The sequence below is a fragment of the Phyllobates terribilis genome, unplaced genomic scaffold (genome assembly GCF_046119375.1).
Source record: "Phyllobates terribilis strain yellow unplaced genomic scaffold, ASM4611937v1 Scaffold_5__5_contigs__length_657084704, whole genome shotgun sequence".
NCBI classification, from domain to species: domain Eukaryota; kingdom Metazoa; phylum Chordata; class Amphibia; order Anura; family Dendrobatidae; genus Phyllobates; species Phyllobates terribilis.
The window spans coordinates 389,496,892-389,519,427 of NW_027362765.1; the positions used below are offsets into that span (position 1 = coordinate 389,496,892).

Sequence of the window (22,536 nt, forward strand, 5' to 3'; positions counted from 1 at the left end):
ACAATGTCACCTACCCATAAGTTGTCGTGCTTTCCTTTCTGAAAGTGGGCGACTATGAGGCTGGTTTATATGCTTCGAAGAAAATTGCCAGTGTGTTCTTGTCAGCCCAATCTTTTCCCTCTGCCTGTGGTTTATAGTAAAGTGATGGAAGATTAGGAGATGAAAAAAAATGATGGCCACCAATGGCACCACAAAGAACAAGATGCTCCGGGTTTGCATGATGCTTTTGTAGACGATGTATGGCTTTGGTTCCAGCATCTCACACACTGTGGAATCGAGAACGACTTTATCCCGAGAAGTAGCTGTGTAGTCCAGGATACACGCTGCGGACTCGCCATATACAATAGCTACAGGTATAGTGCTGAGGAATGACAAAATCCAAATGAAGGCCAATAAATAAGCCATGCGGGATTTTCGAAGTCCGGTGATAGACCACATGGGATGACATATAGCAAAGTATCTCTCGGAAGTGAATGCAATGATGGTCCAGCTGGTGGTGGCACAGTAGACCTGTCTGATCATGAAATATAATTTGCACACTGTGTCGGATAGAGCCCATGGATAATATTGCCAGAAGTACCTGTACAAAGTCACTGGAATAGTCAGCAGAAGTAGGATGTCGGCCAAAGCCAAACTTAAGAGGTAGAAACGGACAGCACTAACTTTCATCCTACCGTTTCTCATTAAAGTAAGGATACTTAGTCCATTGGCCAAGATACCGAAAAGAAAGAGAAGACTGTAAAATATAGTGGCCGGAATGGCTACATAATTGGGTTCCTGCTTTTGGGCACCGATGAAGAGGTGATGCAGAGTCCTCCGAGAGGTGTTGGAGCCATCACTTTCGTTCCACAGAGATCCATTGTCAACATTGATGTAGTTGAGGCATTCATTGTGAGCGGCTGCATTTGACCGGTTCATTTCCAAAACTCTGGCCAAGTTCGGAGATTTCAAGGCTAAATGGCAACACAATTGAGAGGGATCATTAAAACAAGAAGTGAAATTAGACGGAATGAAGCATAATTATACATTTCAGCTCCATGGAAAGCTCTACACTGACATTATGGAAGAATGGCGGCTGATTACACAGAAAAACTTTATTATTCTGTAGTGCAAATTGTTGATTAGCTGGATAAATTGACGTACGCTCAAATGTATCACTCATAATCAGACATTACTGAAGAAAAGCAAGCGGTCATTAAAGTAACAGTATGTGTCACAGCTGTATGTGATCCACAGGGTGTATAGAACCCCTGATATGTTATTTAAAGCAGGGTTGAAGTCTAACTCCGACTGCCCAAGGTGCTCGCAATCTCAGGCAGACATACTGCATATGCTTTGGCATTGTCCTAGATTGTCCTCCTTTTGGATCGTAGTGTTGAACTGTTTTGGAATGGTGTATAGGTGTATTGTCCCTAGGGACCCTCTGACATGTATATTAGGGTACGTTGAGGAAATAAAAACAGACAACATGACCAAAATAGCAATTGCGATATTATTGTTTATTGCCAGAAAATTGATTGCAAAATATTGGATTAGAGAGGAGCCCCCGTCCAGACGCGAATTCATTGCCCAAACGTACTATATAATTCACCTTGAAAAAAGTATTTACGCTAAGAGGAATAAGCAGGAATTCTTCCATAAATTATGGAAGCCATGGTTGGATAGGATTAATTAGAGTAACACCTCTATATACTACTGTAGAGTAAAACTCTTGGTAAACTGCATGACGGAGTGGAGAGGGAAGAAGGAAAGAAGAGAAGAAAAGGAGGAAAGTAGAGAAGAAAAGGAAAGGAAAGAAGGGGGGGAATAAAATAAAAAAGAGAAAGAAAGGTCTTCATGTGGGGGTAAGGGAAGGGGGGGAACTTACTGTAATATTGTAAAATGAGTATTGTCATGTAATATCTGTTCCAAGTTTTGTTATGTTTAATAAAAATGTATCTGATTAAAAAAAAAGTAACAGTATGTGAATCCAAACCTCTTCGGAAAATCAATACAAAAGCAGCAAAATCATCAGTGGGACCTAAAGGAGTTATGGTTTGGTTATTTGTTGAAGGGGTTGTCTCACCACAGATGCCGATGGGTCGGGCTCTTGAAAGCCATGACAAGCAAGTGATTTTGCCATAGAAAGGCTTAACCAGCCAGACATCTGTACTATGGCAGCTGCATGGGAAACAGTATTACTTGGTGGCCATCCTGTTAGGCGTTAAAAAGTCTAGTTCCGTTGAGAAAGTTGAGTGATGACTACAGGAGATGTCACCTAGCTTTTCTAGATAGGATTGCTAAATTCAGTTTAATTAGGGTACGTTTTCTTTATGCCAGAAGTACCAGAAAAACCTTTGAGCTGTCAGAAATGTCATGCACAAGATTGCTTCTTTTCCTGACTGAATTGGAAAATGCTTCTTTTTTGAAAACCCCAGAATGTTAATTCTTTCAATGTTTTTGCAGTGTTTTTTCACCCATAGAAAGCAATGAGAAAGTGCAAAAACCGCAACCATGCATTTTTGCTGCCTTTTTTATTGAATGAAACTAACTTTATTAAACATGTACTAAAGACACATAATCTGCACCAAAAATGCGGCAAAACCTGATTTTTGTGAGTAACTTTTTTTACTACCAAGATAGCAGAATCTGGCTGCAGAAAAAAAAACACTGCAAAAAAGCAGGCTATGTTCACACATTGCGTTTTTTGTGCAAATTTTCTGCTGCATTTTACAGTACCAGCAAAGTCTATGAGATTCCAGAAATCTCATGCCCATGCCTTGGTTTCTATTTGATCAGTATTTTGTGCTTTGCATGTTTTTTTGCAGAATAGAGCATGTCATTTCTTTCAGCGTTTTTCACCCATTGGAAGTAATGGATGGTGAAAAAATGCCTACTGTGAACATAGCTGTCAGGTTTTGCTGCGTTTTTAGTGAAAAAAGGAAGTAGATCAGTATGTGAAACTCATTTATTTTTGTGATTTTACCATCTTGTCTTGGTCACCTGAGATGGCAGTTTGGATTTGTACAATTTAATTAAATTAGTGATGTGTAAACATTGGCTGAGCTAGGTGTGAGATTGAACAATGCCTGTGGCCTAATGAGGTGTGAAATTGAAAAATCCCTGAGCAATTCAATGGCTGACCTTAGTGTGAAAATAAATAGTGTCCTACAAACTCAGTGCACTATCAGTGTCTTAGGTAAACTATTCCTGAACAATTCACCTCCCCCCACTGTTACATTTGAAATTCTGGTTAACATGGTTTCACATATGTCTTGCATTGGTGACCTATGTTCATGCTTCTGTGGTGGAAGCAAAGCTGAACTTTGGGATCCTGAAAAACGCAGCAAAGAAAACAAGGAAAAAAAACAAGCAAAATCCTGAACAAACCTTGGCAAGAGATCAGCTTTTGCTGCAGAAAAAAACGCCGAAAAAATGCAATGTGTGAACAAAGCCTTAGTCTGATTTAATTTTGGTGAATATGCCATAAATGGCTAATAAATGTGGGACCTTCCGCTATCTCCAGAAAGGATCCTCTGACTTCCATTTGGGTTGATGAGACAGCAATTATCTACTAAATCCAGGTGGAAAAATAGATTGAATGTTGACCTTTCACCGCACTCTTCACTTTTATTTGGTAGTAATATCAATTTCACATATCCATTAAACACCGTGCTCAAATTGCAATATTCTGGCAACTAATGTGTCACTCGAGCTATAGAGAACCACGGGTTGGATTGGGTATTGCAATCTGAGCGTAGTCCATGTTTCAACGACGTATGAAGACCGTGCTCGCTCGGAGGTTTCTGCGTATGCCATAGAAGTGAATTTAAAGAGTTGCGCACATGCAATTCCCGCTTTCCACTTATTTTTCCATCTGGATTTAGTCATCAATTGTCATCTCATCAAGCAAGATGGAAGTCGAAGACGCCTGTTTTGTAGAGGGATCCACATCAGACATTTATAACATCTATCCTGAGCATATCTAAAAATGCCTGAGATTGATCCATCACTCGTAGTCAACTTTACCTTTTTTTTTAAATTCATATAGAATTATTAATCATTTTGACTAGATAAGCTGCAATAATTGGTACAATATTTTGCAAATGACCAATAATCAAGACCAGAGGCACAAAAAAAACCTTGAAATAAAGAGGATCGTCAATCAGATTCGCGAGAAAATCCAGTCTAGTGATTGCTACCAATAACCTCTGTTGCTCAGCATGCTTTTATCCATGCAAACAACCCTCAATCAAGCCTGATCTCTGGCGCTTTGATAAGAATATTTGTGCATTATCCTGAATGTGGGCAGCTTTAGAATACAAGTAATGACATTTATTACTGGAGGCAAAATTCCAGTGCACTGGTAATATCAATGTATCATAATCATAATGGGTATATTCCTGAATTTTTCATTTTTTCATTCATTTTTTTAACTTAACACCACTTATTGATGGCTTTACTTTCTGGAACACGTGGCTCATACCACTTTCCTCCAAACCATGCCCTTTGCTATCAGAGCCAAACTCTCAGTGTTTAAAATAGAAAATAGTCAAAAATCCAGCATTGGATCTTGGAAATTTTTTAGTTTTATTATTTCTATAGATTAAAAAAGATCCATCTCACATCCAATTTGGTGGCGCATTTTGAACATATGTTATTTACAAAGTCTAACATCAAACAGGACATTCCTATCCCACCTAGTTGTATACGAAATAGGTTTAAAACCTAATGGAATATTATGTGCTGATATGCCCCAAATTTGTTACACTTTGTCCTAGGGTCTAGGGACATAGAGAGTAATATACTGTTATGCCCGAAAGTGTTGGCACCCTTGAAATTTTTCCAGAAAATGAAGTAGTTTTCCCAGAAAATTATTGCAATTACACATGATTTGTTATATACATATTTATTTCCTTTGTGTGTATTAGAATAACACAAAATGACTGAGAAGAAAAAAGGCAAATTGGACATAATTTCACGCAAAACCCCAAAAATGGGCTGGACAAAATTGTGGGTAAACAACTTTGTTTCAAGCATGTGATGCTCATTCACACTCACCTGTGACAAGTAACACATGTGGGAAATATGAAAATCACACCTGAAACCAGATAAAAAGGATAGTTGACTCAATCTTTGCTCTGTGTGTGCCACACTAAGCATGTAGAACAGATAGAGGAGAAGAGAACTGTCTGAGGACTTGATAACCAAAATTGTTGAAAGCTCCAACGAAATTCAAGCTCTCCGGCAGGTTCAGAGTGTGTCAATGTCAGCGCAAACTATCCGTCGACATTTTGTCACGGGTGTGTCAGATGTGACAGACAGTCGCCATGCAGTTGGTTGCAGGAGATCCCTTCGTTTGGCATTACAGACACCTTAGCTGCCTCCCTCCTGCTCTTATTGACAATCAGGCCTGGGTGTTTAAATACTTCCTGGTTGCTACACAGAGGTGTCGGTGATATTCACATGACCCCTTGTGAATGCTTGGAGCAAGTGCAGTTCTTACTTCCTCTCTGGTGCTAAGAGGATGTGTATGCCATCTCTCTGAAGTCGACTCAAGCTAAGCTACTTCTCTGGTGTCTGTCTCCCACTACTGTCTTTAGTTGTCAGTTGGGATCGACTAGCACTCATCCCCCCTTTCTTATCCAGGACCAAGTGCTAGGGAAATACAGGTATAGATTCCTGTACGGCGATTGGTGAGGAACCAATATAGGGACGGTAGGAGGAGACAGGGTGATTGCAGATCAGCCTAGGAGGTCTCCACTTCCCCCTTTCCCTAGTGTCTGGGCTCCCTTCCCCTCATCCCTTCGTGTCGCACTTTGTCTTTCCTACACTGTGCATGACATTATTACCGTCCGACGTGGGTAAAAGGGAACTTTTGGTGATCAAATTGACGTTTGAAGTTTGGCGACATTGGTTGGAGGGGGCTGTCCATCCTATTACTGTTATTACTGACCACAAGTACCTGTCATATCTCTAGTCAATTGAACGCCTCAACCCTAGGCTAGCCAGATGGTCCCTGTTTTTTACTAGGTTCAATTTAGTTGTCACTTTTTGTCCAGGGGTCAAAAATGTCAAGGCTGAAGCTTTGTCCCGGAGCTTCCCTGGTGGTGGTGACCATGAGAAACCTGCCCCAATACTACAGAAGGTGGTAGTCAATTCAGCATTATATCCTGAACTGGAGTGTGAGGTGTTGGAGGCTCAGGGGGACGCCCCTGCCTCCTGCCCTTCAGGAAGGTTATTTGTACCATCTAATCTGCGCCGCAAAGTAATTAAGGAACATCATAACTCTGTGCTTGCTGGTCATCCAGGTGGTAAGGCAACCGCGGACCTCCTCTCTCGTCATTTTTGGTGGCCGCGGTTGCATCGGGTGTGATTAAACACGTATCTGCTTGTAGTATTTGCGCACGTTCTATGCTTTCGCAAACTCGTCCGTCTGGTACTATTCTTCCGCTACCTATCCCTAGTAGGACACATTTTTCCATGGATTTTATTACTGACCTACCGGTTTTTGCAGGCAAAACAGTGGCTTTGGTGGTTGTAGATATGTTCAGTAAAATGGTTCACTTCGTCGCATTACCTGCACTTCCAAATGCCAAGACACTTGCTAAGGTGTTCATAAATGAGATCGTGAGGCTTCACGGGGTTCCCTCCGATGTGGTGTCAGATCGGGGGATCCAGTTTGTTTCCAAGTTCTGGAAGGCATTCTGTTCTTGACTGGGGGTGCAGCTGTCCTTTTCCTCTGCCTTCCACCCTCAGTCGAATGGACAGACCAAGCGTGTCAATCAGAATTTGGAGACCTACCTCAGGTGTTTCGTCTCCGAAAATCAGGAGGATTGGGCATCCTTCTTACCGCTGGCAGAATTTGCCATTAATAATCATCGTCAAGAATCCACTGGCAGGTCACCGTTCTTTGGTGCATACGGTTACCACCCACAATTTGGTACCTTTAGTGGGGGAGGAGCTTCAGGAGTTCCGGGGGAGGAACATTTTGCTTTGTCGCTCTCCTCGGTGTGGCGAGGCTCCTGGGTAATTTAAAGACCATGGGAGACAGGTATAAACGTATGGCTGACAGAAAACGCTTGCCAGGTCCGGACCTGAATGTGAATTACTTTGTGTGCTTTTCTAGCAGGAATATAAGATTGAAAGTTCCTTCTTGTAAACTGGGACCTAGGTTTATTGGTCGCTATAAAATAACCACCGTCAATAACCCAGCAGCATTTCGTCTTGAGCTTCCTCAGGCCCTTAAGATCCACAATGTTTTCCACAGGTCCTTACTCAAGAAGTATGTGGAACCTCTTAAGCCCTCACCTCTACCGCCATCCCCAGTAATGGTTGATGGTAATCTGGAGTTTCAGATTTCGAGGATTGTAGATTCTCATCTCCAACGTCGTTCTCTACAATACTTGGTGCACTGGAAGGGTTATGGTCCAGAGGAGAGGATGTGGGTTTCAGCATCAGAGGTGAACGCTCCCAGGTTGGTTCATTCATTTCACGCCCCTTATCCTGAGAAACCTTGTACTGAGTGTCCGGAGGCCACTCATAGAGGAGGGGGTACTGTCACGGAAGTGTCAGATGTGACAGACAGTGGCCCTGCAGTTGGTTGCAGGAGATCCCTTCTTTTGGCACCTTCTTAGCTGTCTCACTCTAGGACCCAGTGGCTACCTCCCTCCTGCTCTTATTGACAATCAGGCCTGGGTGTTTAAATACTTCCTGGTTGCTAAATAGAGGTGTCGGTGATATTCACATGACCCCTTGTGAAAGCTTGGAGCAAGTGCAGTTCTTACTTCCTCTCTGATGCTAAGAGGACGTGTGGTTCATCTCTCTGAAGTCGACTCAAGCTAAGCTACTTCCCATGTGTCCGTCTCCCCCTTCTGTCTTTAGTTGTCAGTTGGGATCGACGAGCGCTCATACCCCCTTCCCTATCTATGGCTAAGCGCTAGGGAAATACAGGGATAGGTTCCTGTGTGGAAATTGGTGATGAACCAATATAGGGACGGTAGGGGGAGACAGGGTGATTGCAGATCAGCCTAGGAGGTTTCCTCTTCCCCCTTTCCCTAGTGTCTGGGCTCCCCTCATCCCTTCGTATCGCATTTTGTCTTTCCTACACTGCATGACACATTTGAATGAAATTAAAAGCTATGGCAGGAGACCCAGGAGGAACCCTCTGCTGACACAGGGGTATAAAAAAGCTAGACTTCAGTTTGCTAAAATGTACATGAGTAAGCCAAAATCCTTCTGGGAAAGCATCTTGTGGACAGATGGGACCAAGATAGAGCTTTTTGGTAAAGCACATCATTCTACTGTTACCAAAAATGGAATGAGGCCTACAAAAAAAAGAACAAAGTACCTACAGTCAAATATGATGGAGATTCACTGGGTTCCTTGACTGTGTGCAAGGCATCATGAAATCTGAAGATTACCAAAGGATTTTAGGTCGCAATGTAGTGCACAGTGTCAGAAAGTTGGGTTTGCGTCCTAGGTCATGTGTCCCAGCAGGACAATGACCCCAAACATACTTCAAAAAGCACCCAGAAATGGATGGAAACAAAGTGCTGGAGAGTTGAGAGGTATAAGAAGCTTGTTGATGGTTATAGGAAGCAATTGATTGCAGTTATTTATTCCAACAATTTTGTCCGGCCTATTTTGGGGGTTTTGTGTGGAATTTTGTCCAATTTGCCTTTTTTACTCTGTTTTTTGTGTTGTTCCAACACACACAAAGGAAATGAACATGTGTATAATGAAACATGTGTAACTGCAATCATTTTCTGGGAAAAATGCTTCATTTTCTGGAACAATTTCAAGGGTGCCTTGTGTTTATTTCTCTCTGTTTGTTTTTCAGGTTTCCATTTGTGGACTACGTCGGACTCTGTGGACTACGTCGGACCTACGTAGGAACTTTTTTTCTTAATAAAATGGTGATCCAGTGAAAGTGTCGGGGAGAGTTTGTTTAAATAAAGATTTTTTTTGTGTTTTTTTTCTTTTTACTTACTGGGTTAGTAATGTGGGTGTCAGATAGACGCCTATCCATTACTAGCACCAGGGCTTGATGGCAGCTGTGTTTTTGGACAATCCACATCTGACATCAACCCCAAACCCCAACGTGAAGGCGAAGCGCCAGAATTGGAGCATCTCATATGATGTGCCACATCTGGGGTAGCTACAGGCTGGTATTTTTAGGCTGGAAAAGGCTTAATAACCATGGACCTTCCCAGCCTGATAATATCAGCTCACAGCTATCTGCTTTACCTTTGCTGGTTACCAAAAATGAGTGAGGAGTGGACCCCACATCATTTTTTTTCATTTATTTATTTATTTAATAATAAAAAGCTGTCCATTAAGCTCCATAGGGTGCAATTCTATAATATGTCAGGGGTTGTGCAATTATATATATATGACTATATGTACAGTGCCTACAAGTAGTATTCAACCCCCTGCAGATTTAGCTGGTTTGATAAGATGCAAATAAGTTAGAGCCTTCAAACTGCAAACGAGAGTAGGTTTTATGAACAGAAGCATAAATCTTACAAACCAAAAAGTTATGTTGCTCAGTTGAATTTTATTAAATTTTAAACATAAAAGTGTGGGTCAATTATTATACAACCCCTATGTTTAATATTTTGTGGAATAACCCTTGTTTGCAATTACAGCTAATAATCGTCTTTTATAAGACCTGATCAGGCCGGCACAGGTCTGTGGAGTTATCTTGGCCCACTCCTCCATGCAGATCTTCTCCAAGTTATCTAGGTTCTTTGGGTGTCTCATGTGGACTTTATTCTCGAGCTCCTTCCACAAGTTTTCAATTGGGTTAAGGTCAGGAGACTGACTAGGCCACTCCAACACCTTGACTTTTTCCCTCTTGAACCAGGCCTTGGTTTTCTTGGCTGTGTGCTTTGGGTCGTTGTCTTGTTGGAAGATGAAATTACGACCCATCTTAAGATCCTTGATGGAGGAGCGGAGGTTCTTGGCCAAAATCTCTAGGTAGGCCGTGCTATCCATCTTCCCATGGATGCGGACCAGATGGCCAGGCCCCTTGGCTGAGAAACAACCCCACAGCATGATGCTGCCACCACCATGCTTGACTGTAGGGATGGTATTCTTGGGGTCGTATGCAGTGCCATCCAGTCTCCAAACGTCACGTGTGTGGTTGGCACCAAAGATCTCGATCTTGGTCTCATCAGACCATAGAACCTTGAACCAGTCTGTCTCAGAGTCCTCCAAGTGATCATGAGCAAACTGTAGACGAGCCTTGACATGACGCTTTGAAAGTAAAGGTACCATACAGGCTCGTCTGGAACGGAGACCATTGCGGTGGAGTACGTTACTTATGGTATTGACTGAAACCAATGTCCCCACTGCCATGAGATCTTCCCGGAGCTCCTTCCTTGTTGTCCTTGGGTTAGCCTTGACTCTTCGGACAAGCCTGGCCTCGGCACGGGAGGACACTTTCAAAGGCTGTCCAGGCCGTGGAAGGCTAACAGTAGTTCCATAAGCCTTCCACTTACGGATGATGCTCCCAACAGTGGAGACAGGTAGGCCCAACTCCTTGGAAAGGGTTTTGTACCCCTTGCCAGCCTTGTGACCCTCCACGATCTTGTCTCTGATGGCCTTGGAATGCTCCTTTGTCTTTCCCATGTTGACCATGTCTGAGTGCTGTTCACAAGTTTGGGGAGGGTCTTAAGTAGTCAGAAAAGGCTGGCAAAAGAGATCTTTAATCCACACATGTGAAGCTCATTATTCTTGGTGCCTGAACTACTTCTTAATACTTTAGGGGGACCAAACAGAATTCTTGTGGTTTGAGGGGTTGAATAATAAATGACACTCTGAATTAACTTTTAACGTTTTTAAAAAAAAAAAAAAAAAAAATTTGCTGCCGTGCATTTCCCACTTCCAGGCTGATCTACAGTACAAATGTCACAATGCCAAGTTAATTCCGCATGTGTCAACCAGCTAAATCTGCAGGGGGTTGAATACTACTTGTAGGCACTGTATGTCTGTATGTGTATATGTCTGTCTATCTATATGTATATCTATATGCCAGTCTATATGTCTGTCTATCTATATGTCTACATCAAGCTATTATCTATATATATTTATCTCTATCCATCTCTGTAGCATTCATTGCAGTCCAAAAATGCAGGTAAAATGTGCGTTTTTGCTGCCAAGAGATGCATAAATTTCTGCATCCAAAGATTCATCATGTACACATACCCTTACTGACACAAGCGCATGCAAGAGTTCCGGATGCTGAGACGACGATGCATAGTGCTGACATGCCCAAAACGTTTCGTGACCCCAGGTAGATAGATAGATGCATGGATAGATACATAGATAGATATTAGATAAATAAATAGACGGATAATGATAGATCGAAAGAAAGAAGATGAAGTATCCAAACAGTATTTTGTCAGTGATGCAGTGTAATAAATGGCACATATATCATTTTTCTATAAAATATGGATGCCACATTTGCTGTTCACATTAAAAATGTCGCAGCAGTACATCTATTGGAGAAAATTGTGCTTGTGACCTTTTCCAGACCAAAGACCTGTCAGCCATCTGTGACCTTTTCTAGATTGAGTGGCTTCTTTAAAGAGTAAAATCTAGCTCCCTGACATTCTAAAACACGAGACATTTCACTTATTCTAAAGACAATTTCTCTATTATATTATGCACCAAATATAAAACAAAACTCCCCTTATCCGGCAATAATGAGAGCAGCGTTGTATTATACATGTGTCTCGACAGCAGCGACCGGAGCAAGCGCCGATTGCTGCTGGATATCCATTTGAATGCACCTGTCAGTCTATTGTCAGCGATTTAAATGGAACGGTCGACAGTTCACAATCGCACTGGCTTTCTTCGCCCCACCACCCTTGCATAGCGATCTCGAGGTGCCGATGGGTTTCCCGTCCCACAAGAAAAGAAAGGCCTAAAAACAAAAGAAAGTTATGACTCTTGGAAGAAGGGGAGGGGGACGGACGGACCTAAAAATTGCCTGGGAGGGAAGGGGTTAATAAATACTTCATTCATTTTGATTAATAAAAGTTTACTCTGCATCTGAAAACAAATACAATATGAGGGGATGCGCACAGCAGCGTGAGGCAATTACTTGCCCCCGCTTCTTATTCGTCAAGTACGTTCTTTGACAATGTCGGCTGATTGGAATTATCAAGTTTGTTATTTGCCAATCAATAATAAATTGTTGTCGGGATAAGTCAGCGGGAAATGTGTCACTAATGTCGGGTTATGGGCAGTGAGTCAGGTCACCGTCACTTTTTTTTTCCGGGCACGTGCTCATTTCTTTTCTTAAGGCGCTGAGCTTTAATCCGGTCGTTTGGTTCTTGTGTTTTCAGCTCCAGTTCTTAGTTCTGGGGCTTTAGATGGAGCGGACGCCAATCTATTAGAGCTGTTTTCCTAAGATTGCAATTTACTCGATTTTGTGCTGTTGTTTCAATAAAATCAGTGTTTTATCAGCAGGAGATTATTAGCACAGGACTAGATGTCTTGTGCCTCCTTGTCCTACTGCTCTGCGTAACCCCACCCACACTACTGATTGACAGCTTCCTACCTATGGACGGTGCACACAGAAAGCTGCCAATCAGTGATGTGGGCGGGGTTATACAGAGCTCAGCATTTGAGCTCTGCTAGATCTGCAGCAGAGAAAAATGTGATTGCATCAAAATGACAGCAAGGAGCCCAGCAAGTGATACATCGCTGGAATCGGGATCTCAGACCCTACACCATGCTGCTCTCAGATTGCATAGCAAAACCCTGCTGACAGATTCCCTTTAATTCAAACAAATGTCTCTCCTGATCATTTGGTGTTGTAGCAGTAGGATTGGTGGGTTCCTAGCAGTGGCATCCCCAGACACCCTACCTATGCTGGGGACCATGCCTTTAATGTGTCAGGGGGGTCAAGTTGCAATTGCTGCATCTGTATGTCTTATACCTTCAGCTCTGACATTCAGTAAGATGGGGATAACTAAAATGTTGTGATCTTGGGACAGTCACTTTAAGGGGCCCATCTTTTACTGTTTAACTTGTCCTAAGCCAACTCTGTTACCCTCTTTAATATTTCAAGACACCAAGAATGTAAGTAGTTAACCACATACAGTGCCTTGTGAAAGTATTTGGCCCCCTTGAACTTTTCTACCTTTTGCCACATTTCTGGCTTCAAACATAAAGATATCAAATTCTAATTTTTTTGGGAGGAATCAACAAGTGGGACACAATCGTGAAGTGGAACGAAATTTATTGGATATTTTAAACTTTTTTAACAGTTTCAAAACTGAAAAGTAGGGCGTGCAATATTATTCGGCCCCCTTGAGTTAATACTTTGTAGCGCCACCTTTTGCTGCGATTACAGCTGCAAGTCGCTTGGGGTATGTATCTATCAGTTTTGCACATCGAGAGGCTGAAATTCTTGCCCATTCTTCCTTGCAAAACAGCTCGAGCTCATTGAGGTTGGATGGAGGGCGTTTGTGAACAACAGTTTTCAGCTCTTTCCACAGATTCTTGATTGGATTCAGGTCTGGACTTTGACTTGGCCATTCTAACACCTGGATGCATTTATTTTTGAACCATTCCATTGTAGATTTTGCTTTATGTTTGGGATCATTGTCTTGTTGGAAGATAAATCTCCGTCCCAGTCTCAGGTCTTTTGCAGACTCTAACAGCTTTTCTTCCAGAATGGTCCTGTATTTGGCTCCGTCCATCTTCCCATCAATTTTAACCATCTTTCCTGTCCCTGCTAAAGAAAAGTAGACCCAAACCATGATGCTGCCACCACCATGTTTGACAGTGGGGATGGTGTTTTGAGGGCGATGAGCTGTGTTGCTTTTACGCCAAACATATCGTTTTGCATTGTGGCCAAAAAGTTTGATTTTGGTTTCATCTGACCAGAGCACCTTATTCCACATGTTTGGTGTCTGCCAGGTGGCTTGTGGCAAACTTCAAACGAGACTTTTTATGGATATCTTTGAGAAATGGCTTTCTTCTTGCCACTCTTCAATAAAGGCCAGATTTATGCAGTGTATGACTGATTGTTGTCCTATGGACAGACTCTCCCACCTCAGCTGTAGATCTCTGCAGTTCATCCAGAGTGATCATGGGCCTTTTGGCTGCATCTCTGATCAGTCTTCTCCTTGTTCGAGATGAAAGTTTAGAGGGACGGCCGGGTCTTGGTAGATTTGCAGTGGTCTGATACTCCTTCCATTTCAATATGATCGCTTGCACAGTGCTCCGAGATGTTTAAAACTTGGGAAATCTTTTTGCATCCAAATCCGGCTTTAAACTTCACCACAACAGTATCTCGGACCTGCCTGGTGTGTTCCTTGGTCTTCATGATGCTCTCTGCACTTGAAACAGAACCCTGAGACTATCACAGAGCAGGTGCATTTATACGGAGACTTGATTACACACAGGTGGATTCTATTTATCATTACCAGTCATTTAGGACAACATTGGATCATTCAGAGATCCTCACTGAACTTCTGGAGTGAGTTTGCTGCACTGTAAGTAAAGGGCCGAATACTATTGCACGCCCCACTTTTCAGTTTTGAATCTGTTAAAGTTTAAAATATCCAATAAATTTCGTTCCACTTCACGATTGTGTCCCACTTGTTGTTGATTCTTCCCCAAAAAATTAGAATCTTATATCTTTGTTTGAAGCCAGAAATGTGGCAAAAGGTAGAAAAGTTCAAGGGGGCCAAATACTTTCACAATGCACTGTATATATGAGGGGAAAGTACAAAGATCTTTCTAATGATCTTTTTACACCTAGACCAGTGACGACGGGGACAAGGGGGCATCCTCTACTTCTAGAGAAGAAAAGGTTTAATAATAATCACAGAGAAAGATTCTTTACTGTAAGAGCAGTGAGATTATGGATTATTTACTGTAAGGGCAGTGAGATTATGGATTCATTACTGTAAAGGCAGTGAGATTATGGAGTTACTGTACAAGCAGTGAGATTATGGATTCTTTACTGTAAGAGCAGTGAGATTATAGATTCTTTACGGTAAAGTCAGTGAGATTATGGATTGTTTATTATGGATTCTTTACTGTAAGAGCAGCGAGACTATGGAACTCTATGCCACATAATGGTTCATTCACTGCTAAAATTCAAGGAGGGCTTGGATGCCTTTCTTTAAAAATTTAATATTACAGGTTATGGGCACTAGATTTTGCGATGGCGCACTGATCCAGGGAACTAGTCTGATTGCTGTATGTGGAGTTGGGAAGGAATTTTTCCCATAATATGAAGCTATTAGTGTCTGCCCCATGGGGGTTTTGCCTTCCTCTGGATCAACATGTTCGGCTATAGGTTAAACTCGATGGATTTAACTCTACAGTATCTTCAACCTTAAAACTATCACAAACCTTTATGAAGTCCTTCTACAGCCTCCATTGTGGGTATCAACTTATTTGTTAAAAAGTCTGACAAGTGCCCCTGAGAAGGGTTGCCACCTTAGGGAAGTGAATTGTTGACAATATTCAGAATGTTCTCCATCCTAGCATTGACTTAGGGCTTATTCTGCTGTCCACAATTCTCATACAAGTTCTATCCTTGATTTTCACAGGTAGAACTTGCACCCATCAGAGTGTTTATGGCTGGTCACATTTCAGAAGTTTTCTTGCTGACTATGTAAACCTCCCTCGTCCACCCCCCAAAAAAGCAAAGGCTTGTCCATTTTTAAAGTGTGAAAGTACACAGATATACTTGAAAAAATGTTCACATAGGAGGTACTGCAGAGGACTGAAACACTTACTGGTGGATTTGGACCCTTCTACCAAAAAGGAACTGTCCATCGTGGGCTAATTTTCATGGCTTCTTCCACCATCTAAAATGAGGAACAGGACCCTTATCTTTGACATTTGAGATGGTAGTGATGACACTTTGAGTCTTCGTCTTTCCATGTTTGGTCATAAAACAGTAATGAATCTGTATATACACAAGGTAGAAAGCATTCCCCAAAAATCAATATTTCACAGGAGGAAAATAAAATCTTCCCAGACAGAACGTGTAGTCATTCATCCCAGAGGACTCAGTAATTAATGCATTAACCGAGTTCAGAAGTTCTGGTCTAATTAAGAGATTGTCTCCATTGTCTATTTGCTACAAGTACCGGTGGTGTAAAGTGGTTCAGCGCATTTATCAATCGGACCTCCCTGAACACCAATTAGTAGGACAACAAGTGTGCAGAACGAATCCATACGAAGATCAACAAGACTGAGCGTGATGCCATAGACTAATCTGGAAGAAGCTTGAAGACCGTGAGCTGATTATCGCTGACCGGCTGCCGTCACATCGCAAGATTTCGGTCGGTGTTTTGCATCAGTATTTGTAAGCTAAAATAGAGAAGATTGCAAACCTTGACTTATAGCTTCCCTGACTAGAAATTAGCTAATCTTCTAACGATTAGTTTTGGGGCAGATTTGCTTGATTTGGCCAGCAGATTCGATACAAAAGTGGGCCGATTGCAGTGAAAAGACATTTATTGTGTTCTGAGGTCTCTCGAGAACCCAAAGCAGGAACATCATAGGTAAGGTAAGGGATTAAAAAGTAATAAAATTGTATTATTCTCATCTGACCTAGGCCTTTACCTGTCTTTACTCCGTCGCTCCAGATCCCCAGTCCACCTCAGTCTTTTTCCGATTCTAAGGCCAGAAATTGTCCTCATGGAGTTGTGTAGGGTTTCACGCACCTCATTGACTTGGTTTCTTCTAGTGCAGAGGCCAGTGAATGGATGACACATCGCATTGACATGGGTTCTTGTGGTACCAAGGCCAGTGATTGACCTCACGTGGTCGCACCTCATTGGCTTGAGTTCTGCCGGTGCTGAGGCCACTAAATGGTCATTCGTGACCACATAGGGCCAGACAAACCAAAGACCGACACAGAAGACCAGGTAGCTATGGCGAAGGATGACATAAATACAAGTGAGGGCCTAGGACAAGTGAGTACAATGTATTTTATTAACTTAACTCCATCTCCTCTGGTTGGTCTCCAATTTGCTAAATTTGTACAAATTAAATCCCCAAAAATTAGGAAAATCATAACATACTTTAATAAATACTGATTAAATTGCTCATCTCTTCTCCTGACCTTCGTGCACATATACGCTCATTTCATTGCACTGCCGCCTTCAACTCAAAAATATTTCCAGAATCCATCCTTTCCTCAACCTTGAATCTACTAAAATGCTAGTGCATACCCTCAACATCTCCCACCTCGACTACTTCAATATCCTCCTCTGTGGCCTACCTGCTCACTTTCTCTCACCTCTCCAGTCCATCCTTATCTCTGCTGCCCGACTAATCCACCTTTCTCCTCGCTACTCCTCCGCGTCTCCCCTCTGCAAATCCTTTCATTGGCTCCCAATTTCCCAACGTATCCCGTTCAAACTGCTAACACTGACCTACAAAGCTGTCCATAATCTGTCTCCTCTGTATATCTCCAAACTAATCTCCCGATACATTCCAACACACAACCTCTGGTCCTCCCAAGACCTCCTTATCTCCTCCACACTAGTACCTTCCTCACCCAATTGCCTCCAAGACTTCTCCCGAGTATCCCCTATACTCGGGAATTCTTTGCCTCAACACGTCCAACTATCCGCCACATTCGGAACCTTCAGACGAAACTTGAAAACCCATCTCTTCAAGAAGGCTTACCGCCTGCAATGACCCTGCTGCTGCCTCCTCACCACCACCGGAGATGCCGCAACCCCCAACCTTCTGTCTCCTTCCCCATTATCCTGGAGACTGTAAGCCCGCAAGGGCAGAGCCCCCTCCCTCTGTACCAGTCTGTGATCGTTAGTTTGTTCACCGCATTTTATATTTGTATCTTGTATGTAACCCCAACTCATGGAATAATAATTTCAGTCGAGCGTGAAAGTGTTTTTTGACTGGAGAGAGTGGAGTTAACCGTTACCAGACAGCATTGGAGACAGCTTATTTCCCAAGATACCAAAAGGCTTGGATGTTAGAAATCTCCTGATATCATCAGTCAAGGAACAGCCGGGACATCAAACATTTCAATGTGTATGACCATCTTAAGACCCTGTCTTGTGTTGGCCATGCTCATAACGGAACGTAGATGTTCTGAGCGGTAGTGTATCTTCATTTTCCAGCCATTTCTTGTATAATAACATGTATTTCCATTTGAATGATATTTTTTAGATAAAATTTCAAAAGACTAGATTACGGTAAATCAATTTTCTGATTGACAAAAAAAAAAAAAAAAATGTAGCATTACCATGGGAACACTTTGTAAAGTCACCTGGTGCCATCTGCCAGGTTGTTTATTCATGTGATCAGCTCTGGCCAATCCAAAAGTAGGGGAAGTGTCTCAGACTACCAAAGCGCAGTGTGTTAAAGGGGTTGTCCACTACTCGGACAACACCTAAATCAATATGTTTCCCCCATATAAAATAATAACGGGGTATGGGCACACATTAAGTATTTGCAGCAGAAATTTTTGCATCTCTTGGCTGGAAAAAACACTGTATAAAATGCACGCATTTTGCCAAAGTTTCATTGGGTTTTTGTTGTCTATTATACATGGTTTATTGTTGCGGATTTTTCCCCACTCATGAGTATGATTGAAATTTGCTGAAAAAAAACGCATGATCTGATTTTCTTGAAGGTGGAGGAAAAAAAAAAGTTTCTCCACCTTCTCTATATTCTCAGTCCGTGAAAATCGGATGATTTTTTCCCACGGACCAACAGAGTTGAATGGGAAAGTGCAACTTGGTTCGAGTGAAAAATCGGAGTTGTGCATGGCCCCATAGAATAACATGGGCACGAGTGCTATCCATCAAAACCACGGATAAAACTCCTCCAATTTTTACGGTCGTGTGCACGAGCTGTAAAGGCAAGTCTAGCTGTGTCTCCGAGATCACTTCCAATGACACCAGAGATGGATGATTTTTGCACTGTTCGTTCAGCTATGAACCAGTTCACACCACTAATAATGACACATTACTATGAAAGTGCAATTCCAGGGTCTAATTACACCTAAATAATAGATGATCTCCTCTCTCCAGATAGTAATCTCCATAACTGCACAAACACATCTCCCTCCTGTGATATTATAGAAAACAGACACAACCTGCCTCAGCCTCTTCCTTTCATGTGCTAATTACACCGTAAGACCGGAAAATGTGCTCAATGCTGTTCTGTATTATCCATAAATATAAAAAAAACAAAGAAGGTAAAACAAAGTTTACAAGTCATAATCAGGTGTATTTAGTGGTAAAGAATGGGTTTCCAACTAGCTTGCATTCATTTTCCACAAACAAAAATGGGTAAAAATTACATCATATTATATCTGTGGTTCCTGTATAAAGGATATAATTTTTTTTTTCAAAAACAGCGCCACCCCTGCTTTTAGGCTGTGTCTGGTATTGCTGCTCAGTTGCATTCATTTGAATACTGCAGTGCCACTCTCTATAATGACACAACGCAGATTTTTTCTAATTGCATACAATCCGTTTGACGACTGATGCAAAAAAATGAAATTAGTTTGCATCGGTTTTGATGATTTTTTTTTCAGTCTCATCAACAGAATCTGGAAATAATTTTTTTTCCTCTCCTGATATTAGCGAAAGCCCAGAATACTAAAATACAATGAGAGCAATTTATTTTTCACACCATTGTTTTTATGACTGCATGGATTAAAAAATAATTAATTAAAGCAGATCTATCGCAAGATTTCGAGAAGATTTCGTAATACAATATTTTATTACATATTATACATTTCGTTATATTTTATATTAAATATGTATGTATATATATTTATATTTCATTTATATATATTTTTTAAAGGGAACCTGTCACCATCAAAAATGCAGGCACCATGTTATAGAGCTGGGGGAGCTTAGTTCATAGATGTATAGTTTTGTAAGAAAAGATTCAGCATAATCTGTGTTTTAATCATTTAATCCTCTGCTCCTTCTGGGATTTTCCGTCCAGTGCGCGGGGCCATCACTGACCAACAGCAGCCTTCCTTGTATAAATGTGCATAGAGACACCTGTCAATCACTGATAGGACCACCCTGAACCATTAAAAAAGAGCAGATGATTAAATGATGAAAAAACTGTTTCTATTGAATCTTTTCTCACAAAATTATGTATCAATCTACTATACTCCCCCTTCTCTATAACATGGTGCCTGCAGAATGGACTGAATTTTCATGGTGACAGGTTCCCTGTATAAAATATATATATATATATATATATTTTTTTAATATGATAAAATATATAGTATTTCATAAAATATTGTGTTATGAAATCTTCTTGATATCTATCAATAGATCTGCTTTATTTCCTGGTAGGGGACAGGTTATCTTTAGAAAAAATAATAATAAAAAAAAAATATATAAATATATATATATATATATATATATATATATATGTGTGTGTGTGTGTAATATATATATATATATATATATATATATATATATATATATATATATATATATATATATATATATATATATATATTATATAAATGTAATAACATTTTCAACCTTTACAAAATATTGTCTTATGAAATCTTGAAATGTAGCTATACATCTGCTAGAATTGCTTTAATCTAATAATTTAATAGATTTCTTACACTTGATGCTGCTGGTGTACTTACTTTGAAAATCCATGTCAGACCCATTGTGTAAGTTGGCTGGGGATGTCCAGGCTCAGGATGATAGTCTGCAGTCACTCTACTTGCCTGCAGACTTTTGACTCCTCATAGCTTGCGGTGCGCGTGCTGTCAGGGTTCTCCAGTATTTGCATACTTGCGGTCACGTGCTCGTCTAGTTGGAATGTGAGCGGAAGTATGCAAATCACATACTTGCGGTCATGTGACCGCCTGCTGTAACCGGCAATACTGGAGAACCCAAGCTTGGACAACCCTTTTAATATATGCTGACTTTAATATCAGGCAGGAAAATTTAAAAAAAAATACAGAAATTTAGAATTTTCAAAGTTAGTACACCAGCCCTATCAGGTCGACAAGATCTATTTAATAGTATATTGACTTTATGTTGTGAAATTTTATAAAGTCTACACTGTAGTTATTTACTCAATATAATTTAGAAGAGTACCTAGCAAAAAAAAAAAAATAGGGGTCCCTGCATATTGTCTCAGAGGAGAGTAACATTTTCACCCCATCCACTTCCAATTTAAAGACACACAGCCCAGGACTGAGCATAATAAAATGACGATCAACCAAACCATAGGACTAGGAAAAGAAAGTGCAATCCTGGACACAAGTTCAGTGCCAGCCCTAGGTCTTACGCCTGGCATCAGCATCCCTATCCCTGCCATCTTCTTCATATAGGGCACAAAGCATTATATACAAGCTCAATCAACCTTCTTATATATATATATCCCCTTTAGGTGCTGTTTCCATTCTAGAATAAAGTGAATAAGTCATTGGTATCTTGATCTTATATATAAAAGATTCTCTAAAATATCTCAGTATGAAAAAAAAAGCTTGTAAAAAAAAGAATAATTTCATAAAAACCCAAAATAAAGAATTGAAAAAAAAAAAAAAAAAAGAATAATTGCTTTATGATTTAAATTTTTTTTTCCTGCTAAATCCTAATATGTGATCAGTGCAATGAGCATCTAACATGGATGGGATTGAGTTGTGCATGATGGATATTATGTATGGAGATGAGGATGATTGATACATTTATTGTAATGAGTAGCTACTTACTTGGGGTGATGTAGCTGCGTCTGACGCCGGCTGCTGACAGAATCCTCTATCCAGCTGCTCTCAGAATGAAATGCATTTACTACATGATGAGGAGAGAGGGCAGATGTGGGAGGCAGCGATCTTCTCCTATGCCATGGACGGCAAAGCCCTCGCATCGCCAGGCACTTATATTAACCTTATCTCTTACCTGTGTTGCCCATTGGCTGCTGTAAGGAGAACGATGCTGAAGAAAATCCTCAGAAGTGGATGAAAGAAGCTGGTGGGTGATCAGATCTGGGGATTGTTCCAGCGGTGATGCATCGCTGACAGTCAACTCATTTCAAGGCTATTACCCTTATACATACTCGGAATATTAGCATAATAATAAAAAAAAGGTTTAGGGAATACTAAGACATTTGTTGCTTTAACGTTATCACATATTTATCTCCTATTACTAGATTTGCTATAGGTAATACAACAGCTGCTGTGAAAGGTCCGATTCCTTGTGGATTTCCCATTGATATTTGTTCGGGTGCAAACAGGCTGAAAATTGCAGACTAGTAATATTTCCGACACCCTATTACTTCTAGCAAAACCAGTCTCTTCATGCGAATTTTCAGTATACAGTGGCAAGTATAAGTTTGGGCACCCCTGGTCAAAATTACTGTAAGGCTATGTTCACACACGTGTTTTTTTTTCTGCTGCTAATGTGGCACCCTGCTACCACAGGTACCACAGGACCCAAAATAGTGCATGGACGGACTTCTCCACAAAAGGCCCTCATTACATAACAGACACCTCCACCTGATACCACCAGAGGGAGCCCTGTTAGGGATATATATACTGGAGGG

General features: G+C 41.1%; 1 protein-coding gene across 1 annotated transcript in view; it reads right to left on the reverse strand.

Moving 5' to 3' along the window:
- LOC141273307 (neurotensin receptor type 1-like) overlaps window positions 1–21,888 on the reverse strand; it is a 32,241-nt gene extending 10,353 nt beyond the window's left edge. The window contains exons 1-2 of the mRNA XM_073684953.1: window positions 21,707–21,888; window positions 15–953 (exon numbers count right to left, since the gene is read on the reverse strand). Of these exons, the coding sequence (XP_073541054.1) occupies window positions 15–918 (904 nt within the window). The 5' untranslated portion in view covers window positions 919–953; window positions 21,707–21,888. The remainder of the gene's footprint in view (window positions 1–14; window positions 954–21,706) is intronic.
- Window positions 21,889–22,536: the final 648 nt, after the last annotated feature.